General features: G+C 37.3%; 1 protein-coding gene across 4 annotated transcripts in view; it reads right to left on the bottom strand.

Annotated features, from left to right (window-relative positions):
• The window catches only part of LOC115214931 (neurobeachin-like protein 1), a 345,811-nt gene extending 333,243 nt beyond the window's left edge, over positions 1 to 12,568 (bottom strand). For all 4 annotated transcript variants that reach the window (XM_036505273.1, XM_036505272.1, XM_029784012.2 and 1 more), the window contains exon 1: positions 12,298 to 12,568. In XM_036505273.1, the coding sequence (XP_036361166.1) occupies positions 12,298 to 12,360 (63 nt within the window). In that variant the 5' untranslated portion in view covers positions 12,361 to 12,568. The remainder of the gene's footprint in view (positions 1 to 12,297) is intronic.
• Between the last annotated feature and the right edge of the window lie 5,193 nt (positions 12,569 to 17,761).

Genomic DNA, 17,761 nt, shown 5'->3' on the forward strand with positions numbered 1-17,761 from the left:
CCAGCCTTCATCAGGTGTCTTGGAGGAAATTCCTAAGGTATTTTTTGATATTATTATTATTATTATTCAGGTCACTGCCTGGAATCAAACTCAGAATCTTGGGGTTAGTAGCCCGCGCTCTTAACCACTATGCCATATGCCCATGGGCACACTACTAATCTCAAGATTCCAAGTTTGATTCCAGGCAGTGACCTGAATAAATAATACTGATACTAATAATAATAATAATAATAATAACAACAATAACATCGAAAAATACCTTAGGAATGAGAACCCAGGTTTGAAATTTCCCCAACACACCTGATGAAGGATGAAGGGTATATCAGCTGAAACATTGTGCTAACAACAAAGATGAAGACAAATATCCGTCAAATGCAATATCATTATTATCAAGGTAGTGAGCTGGTAGAATCTTTAGCATGCCAGGCAAAAAGCTTAGCAGTAATTCGTCATTCTTTGCGTTCCAAGTTCAAATTTTGCCTTTCATCCTTTCGGGGGTCAATGAAATAAGTACCAGTTACGTACTGGGGTCAATGTAATCAACCAGCATCCCTCTCCCAAAGTTTCAGGCCTTGTGCCTATAATAGAAAGGACTATTATTATTATTATTATTATTATTATTAAGGTGATGAGCTGGCAGAATCATTAGCATAATGGACAAAATGCTTAGCAGCATTTTGTCTGTCCTTATGTTCTGAGTTCAAATTCCACTGGGGTCAACTTTACCTTTCATCCTTTTGGGATCAATGAAATAAGTACCAGTTACACACTGGGGTCGATGTAATCAACTAGTCCCCTCCCCCAAAGTTTCAGGCCTTGAAACTATAGTAGAAAGGGTTATCATCATCATCAAGTACTTGGGTTTAACCCTTTTGTTACCAACCCAGCCGAAACCGCCTCTGGCTCTGTAGTACAAATGTCTTGTTTTCTTAAGCTTTGAATAAAAATCTTCCACCAAACCTTAGTCACAATTTATGTTCCTAACACTAGCTGAATGGTAACTAAGTTATTTTACTAAATTCTTTGTCATATTTAAAATAATTGAAAGAAACACAGAGCATCTCAAAATAAATACGGTAATGAAAGGGTTAAAGGTATTAACAAATCTTCCCCTACTCCCTCAAAACTGCTAGTCGTGTAATGAAATCAGAAACCATTATTATTGTTGCTGCTGCTGCCGCTAGATAGGGTCTGCTTTGGTTTTTATTCTATTTTTAATCCTCAGGTGACATCCGGATTACTTACAGTTAAAATGTCAAAAGATATTTTCCAGTTTTGATAATGACTAATACCACAGCTGTTGCATTTGAAATTATTTTCCTTTGTTTATTTTCCAAGGTCTTTTCCTTAACAATTTAGAATTGTTGGAAGTAGATCTTAATTGGAAAGATAAAGAATTTATGAAAGGGTGTGTACCTTTGTGAGTTATTCACAGCAAGAACACTCTAGGATGAGCTATATGCTGTGGTATTTACCAAAATCAAAATCAAACCATTCTTCGTTTTTTCTTGCATTAAGTCAACAGCTGCTGGACCAGATGCTACGCCAAATAATTATCCTCTTAAGTGTTACTGTCAGCAACAGGGAGTGTTTGTTTCAAGAGATATATTTTACAAGCTGTTTGAGAGGGGTGTGAAAGGAGGGAGGTAAATATAAATTTGTATTAGGAAGTATGTATATACAAAAAAAATGGTAAAAGAACTGTTATTACAAAAGGTTAACTGGCAGACGTTGAATGTAAAGAGTTACATCATTGTTGGATCGCTTGAAATAACTCTTTGTTATCAGCAGCCTTACAGTCTATATTAGAACAAGCCTTAATTATTAAGGACTAACTGGTGAGTCAGACCTCTGAAAATGGATTAGAGATGCAGGCTATTTTCATCTTGGCTCTACATGCCTTCAGGAATTCTGAACACAAAAGTTCCCTACACAAAGTAATTTACCCAAAACAATGAAGTGAGAGTCAACAACAATTTCAGTGAAAAATTTAGTATGAAGGCCGGAGTCCATAAGATTCAGTTTTTATTCTCTCTTGTTCATCATAGTCTTATAAGCCATCACTGAGACGTTTAAAACCGTTCAGTGTTTGGGTTACTCTGTCAAATGTAATGTTTATTTATTCACACTGCTTTCAATTAATCATGCCTTATCTCGTTGCTTTGAGATTTCAATGATGTGATTCTTTATTTTTAGAGTAACAGTGTAGGGTAGGTGTGAGACACAGGATCTGGTTGGCTGGAACATAAAGCAAGCAAAATATTTACGTCATATATGGTCGGTCTAAATGCTAAAGGGTTAAAACGTGCTGTCCAAGGGAATTCCTATATACTAATGATCTAATTCTCATAGCTGAGATTACTCCAATTGCAAAAGTTTTGCTAATGACCATTGCATACCTAATATTTTAATGATGTCAAATAAATTCATCACAAGCAACAACATGGTAAACACAGGCTGTTCAAGCTAAATTTGATAATTTTTTTTGTGTCCACGTCTTTCAGGAACAGCTCAATGTATTGGGAAACAGTCAATGGCATTGAAGAGCATAAAGATCAAAGTTGTAGCTGAGAAAAGGTTAGTTGACATGGAGGAGTGGAAGCCATCTGAATATTTGAAAAAAGTTACCTGTATCATGATGATTCAACTAGGTGTTAAAATGGCCACACCATAATGGCTTCTCAAGGTTCTAAGAACACTGTAAAAGTTAATACATGACATGGACATCATGGAAACCAAGTTTCCCCAATGTGACATTTGGGCATCTCCAATGAGAGGACATTATGCCACCCCACACTTTTGAACAGGGCTTTAGGCTCAATTCAGATAATTATGTGAAGCCGCTAAAGATTGTGGTCAAACCCTGACTGGAGAAGGTTGCCGCTGGAAAGCCATACATGTGACAGTAGGATCTGGCTCCTTGCCATACCTCTGGAAAGAGTCAGACATGGTTGTCGGGAACTTCTATGCCTTCACTAGCCCCAATTTCTAATCTCTTAATCCCCACTAATTGTAATTCTATAGATTCCTATGAGTGAGGGCAGTTGAGTATAACAACAACCACTTTGTTTACAATGCCAAGCTGAGCTAGGGGCAATGAAGAAGGAGGTGTTCAAAGAGCTTCCAAGGGACACAGTGAGAAACACAGGTTGCAGAGCTGTTTTGAGGCTGTAGTGGAAGGCAGCTACTTTGAGTAAAGTGTTGTCTCCCAACTATAATCTAATTCTGTTGTGTCTGGGGAAAGTCATTCTCTTTTAGTGCCTTATAATTTAACATACTCATTGGTAAAGTTTCCATTTATTAAAATTTTCATTGCGTCTTTCAACCTTTTCAAAGGTTGCAAGATGCAATGAAAATTTTAGAAAAATAATTAAGTAAATGAGTGAAAACTTTACCGGTGAGTGTGTTAAATAATAAGGCACTAAAAAAGAATGATTCTCCCCAGACACAACAGAATATGCTTCAACACACGAACTCACAAAGAATCTCGCAAACCAAATCCAAAAACGAAATATAATCTAATTGACATATCTTAGATTTTTTTTTTTAAATACTTTTATTTTTGGGTGGAAAATTATGAATTTGTTTTCATTTATACAAATTTAGCTTGAACACCCTGTATATCACCACAAAGCTGTTCAGAATGCATAGCAATATATCATCAGTAAAGTCATCATTGGACTCTTTATCTTCAGAATAAATACACTGCGAAACAGACGAGATTTTATTTGCACAACAAAAGCTTTGCATTTCATGAAAAACAAATTCAAATAATTACTGGTATCAAGTTTACTCAATGTCATTATCATCATAATCATCATTTCAACATCCACTTTTTCATGCTTGCATGGGTGTGACAGAATTTGTTGAGACAGATTTTGTACAGCTGGATGCACTTCCGGTCACCAAACCTCATTTGTTTCAAAGTAAGGTAATATTTCATCATTGCCTGACATGGTTTCTATGGAAGATTGGGCAAAAACTCTGAGTAGCAGTTTTTTAATGATATTTTTGTGATGTTTTAGCAGCTTTAAGAATAAAGCACATTACTCTATCTCTAATAATATAATATAATATATATATATATATATATATATATAATATATATATATATATATATATGAGTATAGGACATCACCAACAGTAAACAACATGAAATTTGAAAACAAATGAGTTAAATACGCAAAGAAGAGAAAAAAGGACAGGGAGTAGATAGACAGCCGACAACTGATGAAGAGTCATTCTTTGTATTACTTGTCCTTTTCTTCCTCTCCTTACACATATATTTATTTATATTATTATTTAATTGAACGCCACCCATCCATTTCAAAGTAAGTTTATCTTATTCTATTTCTGTGTTATTATGTATGTATGTATATATATTTCTTTACTGCCCACAAGGGGCTAAACATAGAGGGGACAAGCAAGGACAGACACATGGATTAAGTCGATTACATCGACCCCAGTGCGTAACTGGTACTTTATTTATCGACCCCGAAAGGATGAAAGGCAAAGTCGACCTCGGCGGAATTTTAACTCAGAACGTAACGACAGACGAAATACGGCAACGCATTTCGCCCGTCATGCTAACGTTTCTGCCAGCTCGCCACCTTATATATCTTCATAATTAACATCGTCTAATGTTTGTTTTCCATGCTGGCATGGGTTGGGCGGTTTGAGACACACACACACATACATTCAAAAATAGAACAAAAGCTACATTTAAACAGAACCGCAAAATAAAAAACATAAACAATACAGTATAAAGAGAACAGAACTTCAAATTTCAGGAAGGAAGAAACACTTGAAAGAGATAAATTATTCGCAATGCCTCTTAAATGATAAATTCAGTACAGACAATACACAGCATTCTCACAACACTTTACACACACATATCTGAGATATATTCTTTTATTCTCTTACTTGTTTCAGTCATTTGACTGTGGCCATGCTGGATTAGCGCCTTGAAGGATTTTAGCTGAACAAATCAACACCAGGACTTGTTTTTTTTAAGCCTGGTACTTATTCTATCAGTCTTTTTTCTGAACTGCTAGGTTACAGGGATGTAAACTCACTAACATTAGCTGTCAAGCGGTGATGGGGGTGACAAACAGACACAAATACATAGATGAACTATCCGATGCCAGTGCCAGTGGCACATAAAAAGCACCATTTGAACGTAGTCAATGCCAGTTCCGCCTAAATGACACCTGTGCCGGTTGCATGTGAAAAGCACCATTTGAGTTTGGTCAATGCCAGTACCACCTGACTGGCATCCGTGCCAGTGGCATATAAAAAGCACCATTTGAGTGTGGACGATGCCAGTACTGCCTAACTGGCACCCGTGCCAGTGACATATAAAAAGCACCCACTACACTCTCAGAGTGGTAGGTGTTAGGAAGGACATCCAACTGTAGAAACTTTGCCAGATCAGATTGGAGCCTGGTGCAGCTTCACAGCTAGCCAGTTCTCAGTCAAACCATCCAACCCATGTCAGAATGGAAAGTAGACATTAAACAACAATGATGAGGATGGTATATATGTGTGTGTGCGCGTGTGTGTGTGTATATATATAGGCGCAGGAGTGGCTGTGTGGTAAGTAGCTTGCTAACCAGCCACATAGTTCTGGGTTCAGTCCCACTGCGTGGCATCTTGGGCAAGTGTCTTCTGCTATAGCCTCGGGCTGACCAAAGCCTTGTGAGTGGATTTGGTAGACGAAAACTGAAAGAAGCCTGTCGTATATATGTATATATATATATATATGTGTGTGTGTGTATGTTTGTGTGTCTGTGTTTGTCCCTCTAGCATTGCTTGACAACCGATGCTGGTGTGTTTACGTCCCCGTAACTTAGCGGTTCGCAAAAGAGACCGATAGAATAAGTACTGGGCTTACAAAGTTTCTTACCACCCGGCCACACCGTCGACTACTTTAATTTCTTGATTGTTCATTTTCAAAGTCAATGGATGAAATTGTTTATAATTTTTGTATATCTCTTTTCTTTTTCAAAATAAAAGCTTTAAATAATGCTTAACAATATATCTATTATGGGAATAAACCATATGATGATCTATTAACCAATAATGCATTTCACATAATGAATTTATTGACAATATGTTGATTCACATATTGACAATATATTGGTTTGCAATTTCATTACCTTGTAATTAAATTACAAAATGTATTTACCATAATATAATTAATTATATGAAATGAATTCACAATAAACCATATTAATTCCAAAGTGTATTATGTGTGTGTGTGTGGTAAGATGAAAGTGCTTGTTTTTCAACCACAGTTTTCCGATTCAGTCCACTGTACAGTACCAACAGAAACTGTGTGGAAGCCCACCATCTGTAAATGTGTGTGTGCGTAAATATATATATATACTTACACACACATGTATACACACACATGTAATGTAGGTGTGTTTATGTTTGTACTCCACCACCACATGACAACATGTGTCGGTTCGTTTATGTTCCCATCACTTGCAGCAGAAATTAGCAATAGAATATGTACCAGACTGTAAATGGCAAATATATGTGCTGGAAGCAATTTGCTTACTCAGCATCTTGCCTGACATGCTGCTGGTTTTACCAGTTCCTTACCATAATAATAATTCTTTCTACAATAGGCATAAAGCCTGAAATTATCGGGAAAGGGGCTAGTTGATTATATCGACCCCCAGCATTCAACTGTTGCTTATTTTAATGACCCTGATAGAATGAAAGATCATACTGACTGCAGTAGAATTTGAACTCAGAAAATAAAGAAGAAACATCACTATGCATTTTGTCTGACATGCTAACAAAAATGTAACCCCCCCCTCTCACCTTTGGTTATGAGTGCTCATGGAATTGTACTTAGAAAGTTCCTCTCCGAGGCACAAGTCTGAGTAAGGTTGTTTGTGGAAGGCCAGCACTCACCCATGTATAGCAGCCACCCCCTACCCCCACTGCCTCTCTATACCACTGATGTTATTTATCCAAGGGAAAGGCAAAGGCCAATACAGTTTGGCACCAGTGACATCACAACTCATTTCTACAGCTGAGTGTGTATATATCTACACAAAGGGTAAAGAACCCCTTTGGCCATGAATGACCATGGGATTGCACCTAAAAAGTTCCCCTCTGAGACACAAGTCCAGGCAAGATTGTTTATGGAAGACCAGCAGCCGCCCATGCATACCAGCCTCCCCTCCCTGAACCACCGATGTTATCAAAGAGAAAACCAAAGGACGATACAGCTTGGCACCAGTGATGTTGCAACTCATTTCTGCAGCTGAGTGGACTGGAGCACTGTGAAATAAAGCGTCTTGCTCAAGACCACAACACATATTCCGGTCCGGGAATTGAACTCACTACGTTATGATTGAGAGCCCAACACAAATCACTGAGCCATACACCTTCATGACATGCTAACAATTCTACCATATTAATACGCAGGATATCCCTACAGATTCTGCATTCAGTCACAGACTACTACACCAGATGCACTCATTTCTGGTTATGTCCATCCTAGTAGTGTATGGAGCCAATGAAATTGTTGACGCTGCAACTATTTTTGTGCTGTTTGTTTGAACTTAGAGGAGTCGGTGCTGGTTAATTTCAGATCCTATCAACAAGCACTAATTTGAAATAAATAAAGAGCAAGAAGCCAGCTGATGACTTGAGTCATGTACCTGAGACCACCTTACAGAGTGGGCTGGATGCCCTCCCTGTCACCAACCCTCACCTGTTTCCAAGCGAAGTTACGTTTCCCCATGACCAAACATGTTTTTATGGCAAACTGGAAATGAAAGACGCCACTGGCGTAGCAATGACACTCGTTTATAACAATCATGTAATGTCAAAGAAAGTGTAACACACACACACACACGACAGGCTTCTTTCAGTTTCCATCAACAAACGCCATTTACAAACCTTTGGTCAGCCTTGTAAATAGAAACCACTTGCCTAAGATGGCACACAGTGGGACTGAACCTGGAACCATGTTGAGAGCCAAACTTCTTAACACACAGCTATATCTCCATCTATGTAATTTTATTAAGCCCAAGGATTTTGAGTTTAGGGTTCTCCCTTTTCAAGTAACTAACTGGAAAAAAGGGGTCAAGATGCATATTGCATGTTTCTGATCATTTGAAGTTCTTTGGTAGTTGTGACACCACGTAAAAAGCACCCGTGCCGGCGCCAAATAAAAAGCTCCCGTGCTGGTGCCACATAAAAAGCACCCGTGCTGGTGCCACATAAGAAAGCACCTGTACTGGTGCCACATAAGAAAGCACCTGTACTGGTTCCACGTAAAAAAAGTCCCATGCTGTTCCATGTAAAAAGCACCCAATACACTTTGTAAAGTAGTTGGCATTAGGAAGGACATACTGCTATAGAAACCAAGCTAAAACAGATAATTGGAGCCTGGTGCAGCTCTCCAGCTCCTTGTCAAATCGTTCAACCCATGACAGCATGGAAAAACGAGCATCAAATGATGATGATGACGATTCAGTTAGAGGCTTGAATCTTTTCGGTTTGAAAGGCAGTTTTTTCTAGTGGTGTCATATGAAATTGTCACCCATAATTATGACCCTAGTATCGATCTATTGCATTTCAATCTGTTTTAGGGTTAGGGTTAGTTAAGATTAAGGTTCGGGTTAGGGTTAGGGGTTGGGGGAAGGGTATCTTTTTTTCTTCACAAATGTAAATAAACCCAACCTGTTTCTTAAACGAGGTTAATATTCATACGGCACAGAATGTTTTCACCTCAATAGACGTCATTGATTGGTTGAAATTGCAGAAATTGAAGAAAAAAAGACAACAAATATCTTACAAACCATAGAATTTTCTCAATAAAGCCAAGAGAAAAAGATGTTTTATAAACACATTCTACCAGTATACGAAGTTTACAAGTGTTTAGTTACGTGGAAATTATTTTAAAAAACTGCCGTTCAAACCGAAAAGATCCAGAGGCTTTGCTCAGTATTGGAGTGTGGGTATATTATATGGAGTGCAGCTCATTAGATCCACTGATGCTGCTCATTACATTCTAAAGTGCTTTATTGCTTATTTTGTGATTTGTACTTGGTACAAATGTTCACCAGGGTTCTGCGTTGATTTGATTTATTTTCTCTGTTATTTCTTTGTTCAGTTTGATAGTTTTATTGCTCTTGCATATAAAGGAATGGTGTGTTGTATTCACGGTTGGCCTTAGTTTCCTCAAGTTGGTCATTTCAGTTGTGTAATTAATAGTGTTGTATTTTTCATGCTACTTTGTGATTTACCCCCTTCTTTTTTACTTTCTATATTGCAATATTTGGTGAGTCTGATAAGCGTTTCATTTATTTTGTAACCTCTTAGTTTTGCCTAAATGTTTAGCTTGGCTTATTGAAGTGCGAATATGTGATAATGATGATGATGATGATGATAATGGGGGGGGGGTTGTCAAAAGAGAGAAAGGAATCGTTTGGCATATGGTTACGGAAGCTAGAAGTGCGAAGTACAGAGCATGACACTCGAGATGTTTCAGTGTCGTTGGTGCGGGTGTTTTGAGGACGGAGAAGGTACCATACCTTAGTTAAGAGGTACCGTCCCTTGTGTCGTTTTAGGATATTGCATGTGCTGAAGGATAGTATTTGGAAGTGTGTCAATATGTTGTAGGCCAAAATATGTAGCCTGGTGGGACACAGGGCGAGAGATTGGTTGGTTGGTAGTGCTGTTGATACGCTTATTATGTTAATGTTTCACTTCACTAGTTCTTAATTTAATTTTTTGCTTTTATCTGTAAAAGGTAAAAATGTTTTCAAGTGTAGTAAATTCACATTTTGGTGACCAAATTTCAACCAATGTGTAAAATAACCACGAGCAAAATGACTAGAAAGAAAAATTAATAACATTTAATGAATGGGAAAGCTTGCACGCTTTGCCAACTTAAGACCGAACGGTTGCGCGACTGACAAACCTTACGTAAAAACTGACTTATTGAATAATTTCTTATCGCCAGTAATGACAAGGAAACGATAAGGTACGGTTTTATTCGTTCTAAACACATCTAAATAACAGATAAACACAAAGTTACATCTGTGAAAATATTCAGCTCATTAATAATGCCTAAGTACTTTGGGGAATAGACTGTTCTTGTATGCATCCAACGACAGAACGAAAATAGCCAAGTGCTTTAAACTAATTAAATTACCACGTAAAAATATACACAATTAAATCTTAAAATCCGGGTTTAAGGAGACGAGTGAGAGTGATGAGAGAGGTGTGAGTATGTAAAGAGGAGAGACGATAAAATTACAACAGCAAAGAATACCTTAAATTCGATAAATTAAACTATTTTTATGATCAAGGGGACGCCAAATAGCTAAAATTCTAATTAATCTTCAACGGGTAAAAATTAAAGAGATTTGGGCGTAACGAAAGGGAAATGATAAGGCTTCTTGAAAGTCGCTTAACCCTCAGTGTTATTAAATCAATGATTTAGTCAACACGATGACATTAGAGAGAAAACAATAACAATGACTGTTTATAACAATGAGCAACAGAGTGAAACATGTCGACAGAGAAGGAAGGTTTAAAATGTATATAATAGACCCGCTCTACATGGAGAATCATTTGTGATTGTTTGTAGTCGGGTAATTACAGCTATATCACACAGGTGATATATCAAACACGATAGACCACCAAAATAACGAACCCCCCAGTATTATGACGGGGATAAGACATTTAAGTGCGAGAATACAGCAACAGTTAAAAGGCGCAGTTATTAGCAACAATGCATGAGAAACGGAGTCTTCTATAGTTATCAAATAGATATTTGGCTTGTTATTTGTCAAATCAGAGAATCAGTTAAATAAATCCGTCACCACACAAGTGACTGGATCCCCCAACAATGAAATAAACTAAATTTTTTGTGATACGAAATCCCGTAACACATTAAGAAAAAACAGAAAAGTTCCACGTTTTGATTTTCACTAAGAAACATGTACCTGGCTGTCAGACAGACAGGTGAGTTGAGAAAACGAATTCTAGGCATGAAGTATATTTGATTTACACGTGCCACGAAAGTCGGTGCGTATAAAGCAAGTAACAGGCGCATACACGCGCGCACATAGAGGTGTGTGTGTGTGTATGGCATATATATATATATATATATATATATATATATATATATATATATATATGCGCAAAGAAAATGGGTGGGATGGGGGAGAAAAGATTGAGTAATAAGTAGAGAATAGGTACACGCAGAGAGAAAGGTAGATATGACTACGGGAAGTATTTTTATTCCTATGGCTGTCATAAAAATACAATGGTTACACACCCTCTTAAGAGCAAAGAAGGTATGGGAACTTTACTAAGTGATTGTTACACGTGCAAATTTCTCTCTAGTAAAAGGTGTAACTTACTATCCTTCATATATTAAATATTTTTCTTTCAATCTGTGTGTGTGTGTGTGAATAGAAAAGAAAACTGAATGTTTTTTTTTTCACCTCACGAAAAAAAAAATGACAGAATTATATTGGTGTGGGTGTGTGTACGATCGCCCACCCGGATACACAACAACTATCGGTCTACAAAATTAATTATATTATTGAACAAGAGTTGTGAACATAAATAAGTAGCAGCAACAGTGAATAGCAAAGTCGATAGAACTGAAGGAAAAAAAATATAGCGAAAGCAAAAATGTGTGTCCGTCGATAAGGCGCGAGAAGTTAGCCCAAGAAGTTTGCTAGCTAATTAGTTTATTCATAATAATAATAAAAATAATCATAGTAGAAATAATGACAGCTGGTTTTATGTTCAGTATTAATAAGAAAAAATAATAGCAACTGCATCTGTACCGCGTGTGCGTGTTTATATGACAGTTGTCTTGTGATGGTTTAAGAGGAAAAAGTTGTTATTCAACTCCAATCAAGTAAACCTTTAGTGAAAGGTGTTTAAAAAAAATCTGATCATCTCGTTCCTCTCCCTAATATTCAATGTGTCCTTCCTTTTTTTTTAAAAAAAAAAAAACTGTGATTTGAGGGAGAGATGGTCGCTATTTCTAGAAAGTCGAGTAACCACGTAGAGGTTCCCTCATAATAGCGGAGTCCTTCAAAGAAAGGGTGTTTCTGTGTTTATGGACCATTAAATCCAAGTTAATGCTGAACGATGGCTAAAAGCTGAAGGACATTAACGATAAATACCACCCCCAGACATGTGTTGCAAACGCGATAAACACAAAGAACAATCCATCAGCCAAATAACGAAACAATTTATATGGGATAACTAATATATAAACATAATTGTAATCGTACTCACCTTGGCCGTGTATAGCATCCAGATTTGGGAGAGAGTATCTTGAGGACTCGGTGAGTCCTCCATTTTATGTATTGATAGCCAGACTACACGACTATGTGTATTAAGCTTAAACGCCCGCTTGTTCTCTAATTACGGCTAACAGCGAATAAACATTTACAAGTGCAGGCCTGTATACAAAAAAAAAACAATAATGTGTCCGTATGAGAACAGCGAAAGCCGCTGTTACAGGCAGCCGCTGATGCCTGCACCGTTTGACATCACCGACTTTTTTATCGGTTCTTCCCCTTTGATGGAAGTTAAATCCGCCGTTGCTTAATTAGTGGCAGCACCGGTAGCCAATCATAACTTTTCACCGTGCTCAGAACACAAATACATTATGTGCTCAATGTTTACTTATTTATTGTAATTTTTTCAAAATTTTTAATGCGGTTAGAGAACAATTGCGCTATTAATTACAGTTTTCAAACGTACCAGCTACTGATCTACTGTATTTCCCACGGCAAAAGTGACATGGGAGTGTGTTTACTTTAGGGCAGAACAAATATTACAAGAGACCTTATTCCAAAGCCTTCCGATTTCGATTTTCTCGCAGCTGTTAACATCCTTCATCCATAAGTCTCCATATTAGTAACAATAAGACCTTCTCCCATTTCGCATAGCATTACTTTTAATTAATTAAAACTTTAGAATTATCTCCCTGTGTTTCTGACCACAGTTAATTATTTAGATTACAATTTGCTCTCATCAATAAAGATGAAATCATAATTAAAATTTCCTTGTTTAAATATATCTATCTTTTATCATTATTTGTCATGGACTGCAGCTATTCAGGGCCACCCCATGACGAACTTTAGTCAAACGAATCAACTCCCGTACTTCTTACTCTTTTTATTTATCTATTGTTTTTTTTTTATTGAAGCATGATACTTATTCTATTAGTCATTTTGCTGAACAGCTAAGTTACAGGGAAATAACTGCGTTAACACATGTTGTCAAGTGGTGGTGTGAGGGAGACAAAGGAAGACATGCACACACATACACACACAAACACACACACATACATACATACATACATACATACATACATACATACATACATACATACATATGTACATATAAATGTACATATATATATATGTATATATATATATATATACACACAGATGGGGAGGTCACACTGAGGAACTTTTACTGCATTTCTGACTTAAGGAAAATGTATTTTTTACAAATACAGGTGCAGACGTGGTTGTGTGGTAAGAAGCTTACTTCCCAACCACATGGTTCCAGGTTCAGTCCCGCTGCATGTCACCTTGAGCAAGTCTCTTCTACTATAGGCTCAGTAGATTTGGATTTGGTAGACAGAAACTGAAAGAAGCCCATCGTATATCATCATCATCATTGTCGTTTAACATCCACTTTCCATGCTAGCATGGGTTGGACGGTTTAGCTGAGGACTGGTGAGCCACAAGGCTGCACCAAGCTCAATCTGATCTGGCAAAGTTTCTAAAGCTGGATGCCCTTCCTAACGCCAACCACTCTGAGTGTAATGGGTGCTTTTACGTGCCACCGGCACGAGGGCCAGTCAGGCGGTTCTGGCAACGATCATGATCAAAAGGTGTTTTATACATGCTACCTGCACAGGAGCTAGTCCTGTGGCATTGGCAACGACCATGCTCAAATGTTGTTTTTCATGTGCCGGTAAGGCGGTACTGTCATCAGCCACATCAGTGATTTTGATTTGATTTCACCTGCCTCAGTAGGTCTTCGCAAGCAAAGTTTATTGTCCAATGAATGAGGGGTACTCATATGTATATGTATGTAAGCATATATATATATATACACACATACATATACACACTCATATACATATATATATATCCATATATATAGGGAGAGTTTACGAAAAAACAAAAGACGAAGACAGGTGGTGTACAAAACAAACAGATGTATTAGTATAACGCTCAGGAATAGAAAAAGTCTTTTACGTTTCGAGCTTACACTCTTCTACAGAAAGGGACATATATATATATTATATATATATATATATGCACATACACACACACACTCTCTCACAAGACAATGATAAAAAGGAAATCCAGGCAATTTTTTGAAAAGTGACATTTTGCCCCCCTTGGAGTGACCAGCTGGGTTTGCCACTGCTAAAAGCCAAAAATACTTACTCTTGAAAGACTGACCAGCTGCAAAGATATCAACAATTTTTTTTCTTTCTCTCCTTCCTTTCCTTCTCTTTTTCTTTAACATCCCTTTCAGATAGAGAAACACACACACACACGCTCTCTCTCACTTTCTCCCCATTCCTCACCCTCTTGTACTATCTTATATCTCTCCCCACCCCAACACACTCAGTAATACTATGAAATGAGTCAAAATTCCTGCAAAAGATCAATTTGAAAACTCCACTAGAGTGGACGAAAACGCTAATATATGATATATGATTTGTAAAAACATGTAACATACTAATAAATATCTGTAAATATAAAACCATACAGATTTCTGAGTACCTCATTTCTTCTAAGACATACATATATATATACATATACATATATATGTATATGTTTGTGTGTCTGTGTTTGTCCCTCCACCATCGCTTGGCAACCAATGTTTGTGTGTTTATGTCTCCATAACTTAGTGGTTCAGCAAAAGACACTGATAGAATAAGTACTAGGTTTACAAAGAATAAGTCCTGGAATCAATTAGTTTGACTAAAGGTAATGCTCCAGCATGGCTACAATCAAATGACTGAAACAAATAAAAGATAATACAGTTCTATATTTAAGAGATGAGGGATTATGTACATTATTTACAATATTTATATTATTTACATTTGACGGATATTTGTCCTCATTCTTTGTTGTTAACACGTTTCCGCTGATATACCCTCCAGCCTTCATCAGGTGTCTGGGGAAAATTTCGAACCTGGGTTCTTATTCCTAAGGTATTTTTTGATGTTGTTGTTGTTGTTGTTAATATTATTATTATTATTATTATTATTTATTATTATTATTATTATTATTATCATTATTATTATTATTATTATTGAGTGAGAGAGCAGTACATGCCATCAAAGTAACACTAGAGTAAAATATATGGAACCCAGTATACCCATCTGATAAGGGTACACTAGACACATGCGTCACAACCATATGTGCTCGACATGGTGATCTCATATCAAGATTAACAGCACATGACCTTGCAGGTGGGGCCCAGTTAGAATTTTCTTCTGGTCAAGTAACCCATCCTGCTCAAAAGGTCCCTGAATAAGGGTTGTTTAAGGATGTTGAATGAACATGGCTATGATGCTCCCACACTACTTCTGTTTGTGATCAGAGATGCACATATCATCAGCCACTAAGGGACATGGTCAACTGGTTATGGTCAAACAACCAGCAAGCAAATCTGTGGCATTGAGCAGAATATTTGCTGTAGCCCATCTTTTATACCAACAAAACAATGTACATAACATTTCCAATCAGTTAAGATCAAAAGCCATGAGAGCCACTGTCTGGTACTGCATCAGGGCATTATTATTATTATCATCATTATTATTATTATTTAGGTCACTGCCTGGAATCTAACTCGGAATCTTGTGGTTAGTAGCCCACGCTCTTAATGCCATATGCCACAAGCATATGAGGACAAATATCTGTCAAGTGTAAATAATGTACAAATAAAAGAATAAATGTTTACTACCTTACAGAAACTATATCAGTGAAGCAAATGACCTCTAAATGCATTAAAAATACTGTAACATATTCAGAACACTATTTCAAGAAATTATCTCCATTCTTTTTGAGTGTACAACACACAAATTTAGCTGGGCAAAATGAGTAAGCCAAAGTAAAGTAAATTTACTTCCTCAGTTCTTCAGAATCACATTTGAAAACAGACTCAAACACATCCGTATCCATCCTTAGACATCAGAAAAATTAGAAATGCAACCAAAATTCTAAATGTCTTGGGCAAATGAAAGAGGATCATGGAAAAATGGCACATGATATGAAATTTAGGATTCTCTACATAAATGCCCTCTAAGACATCTTCATGATCTGCTGGAGTAGCTCTCTTCCTGAGATTTTTACACGGCATTTAGTTAAATAGAAGAAATTACTGGAATTAGTCATTATTCATTTTACCCCATTTTAGACATCATTTTTTTTGAAAATTGGAAATTATCGAATTAGATTTGAGAGTGGGAAAGAATTAACAAAGGAAAGAATATTGAATGTGAAACACCAAAAATTATACAAATCTTTTATTAGCAACCTCAATGGAAGGCAGACGTTAAATGATAATGATGATGATGATGAATTACAATCGGGTAACGTTACTCTTTTACTTGTTTCAGTCATTTGACTGCGGCCATGCTGGAGCACCGCCTTCAGTCGAGCAAATCGACCCCAGGACTTATTCTTTGTAAAACTAGTATTTATTCTATCAGACTCTTTTGCTGAACTGCTTAGTTACGGGGACATAAACACACCAGCATCAGTTGTCAAGTGATGTTGGGGGGGACAAACACAGACACACAAACATATATGTACACACATACATATATATATATATTATATACATATATACAACAGGCTTCTTTCAGTTTCCGTCTACCAAATCCAATCACAAAGCTTTGGTCGATCCATGGCTGTAGTAGAAGACACTTGCCCAAAGTGCCACGCAGTGGGACTGAACTCGGAACCATCTGGTTCGTAAGCAAGCTACTTACCACACAGCCACTCCTACACCTATAGTTGGAAAATTTCTTGAAAAAAGAAAGTACCTGCCACATGACCATATTCCAAACTCTCAACAACAATTATGCTGCAGGGCACCTTGGGCACTTCCACCATAACCTTGGGCTGACTGACCAATGCCTTGTGAATGGATTTGTGTAGACGAGACAGTGAAGCCTGGTGCAGTCTTCTGCCTGGCCAGCTCCTTTGACACAGTTCAACCCATGCTAGAATGGAAAACGGGTGTTAAATGATGATGATGACGATCATGATGATAACGACGATGACAATGATGATGACAATGATGACGATGATGATGACAATGATGATGATGATAATGATGATGAAGAGTGTGTGAGTGTGTGTGTCTTTTTGTCTATGTTTGCCTCACACAACCACTTGACAACTGGTGTTCAAGTATTTACATCCCCATAACTTAGCAGCTTGGTTTAAAGAGACTGATATATATATATATATCATCATCATCATCGTTTAACGTCCGCTTTCCAAGCTGGCATGGGTTAGATGGTTTGACTGAGGACTGGTGAGCTAGATGACTGCACCAGGCTCCAGTCTGATCTGGCAGAGTTTCTACAGTTGGATGCCCTTCCTAACGCCAACCATTCCAAGAGTGTAGATGATGCTTCTATGTGCCATCAGCACAAGGGCCAGTCAGGTGGTACTGGTGATGGCCACACTCAAATTGTTTTTTTATG

Source organism: Octopus sinensis, linkage group LG8, assembly GCF_006345805.1.
Source record: "Octopus sinensis linkage group LG8, ASM634580v1, whole genome shotgun sequence".
Lineage (NCBI taxonomy): Eukaryota > Metazoa > Mollusca > Cephalopoda > Octopoda > Octopodidae > Octopus > Octopus sinensis.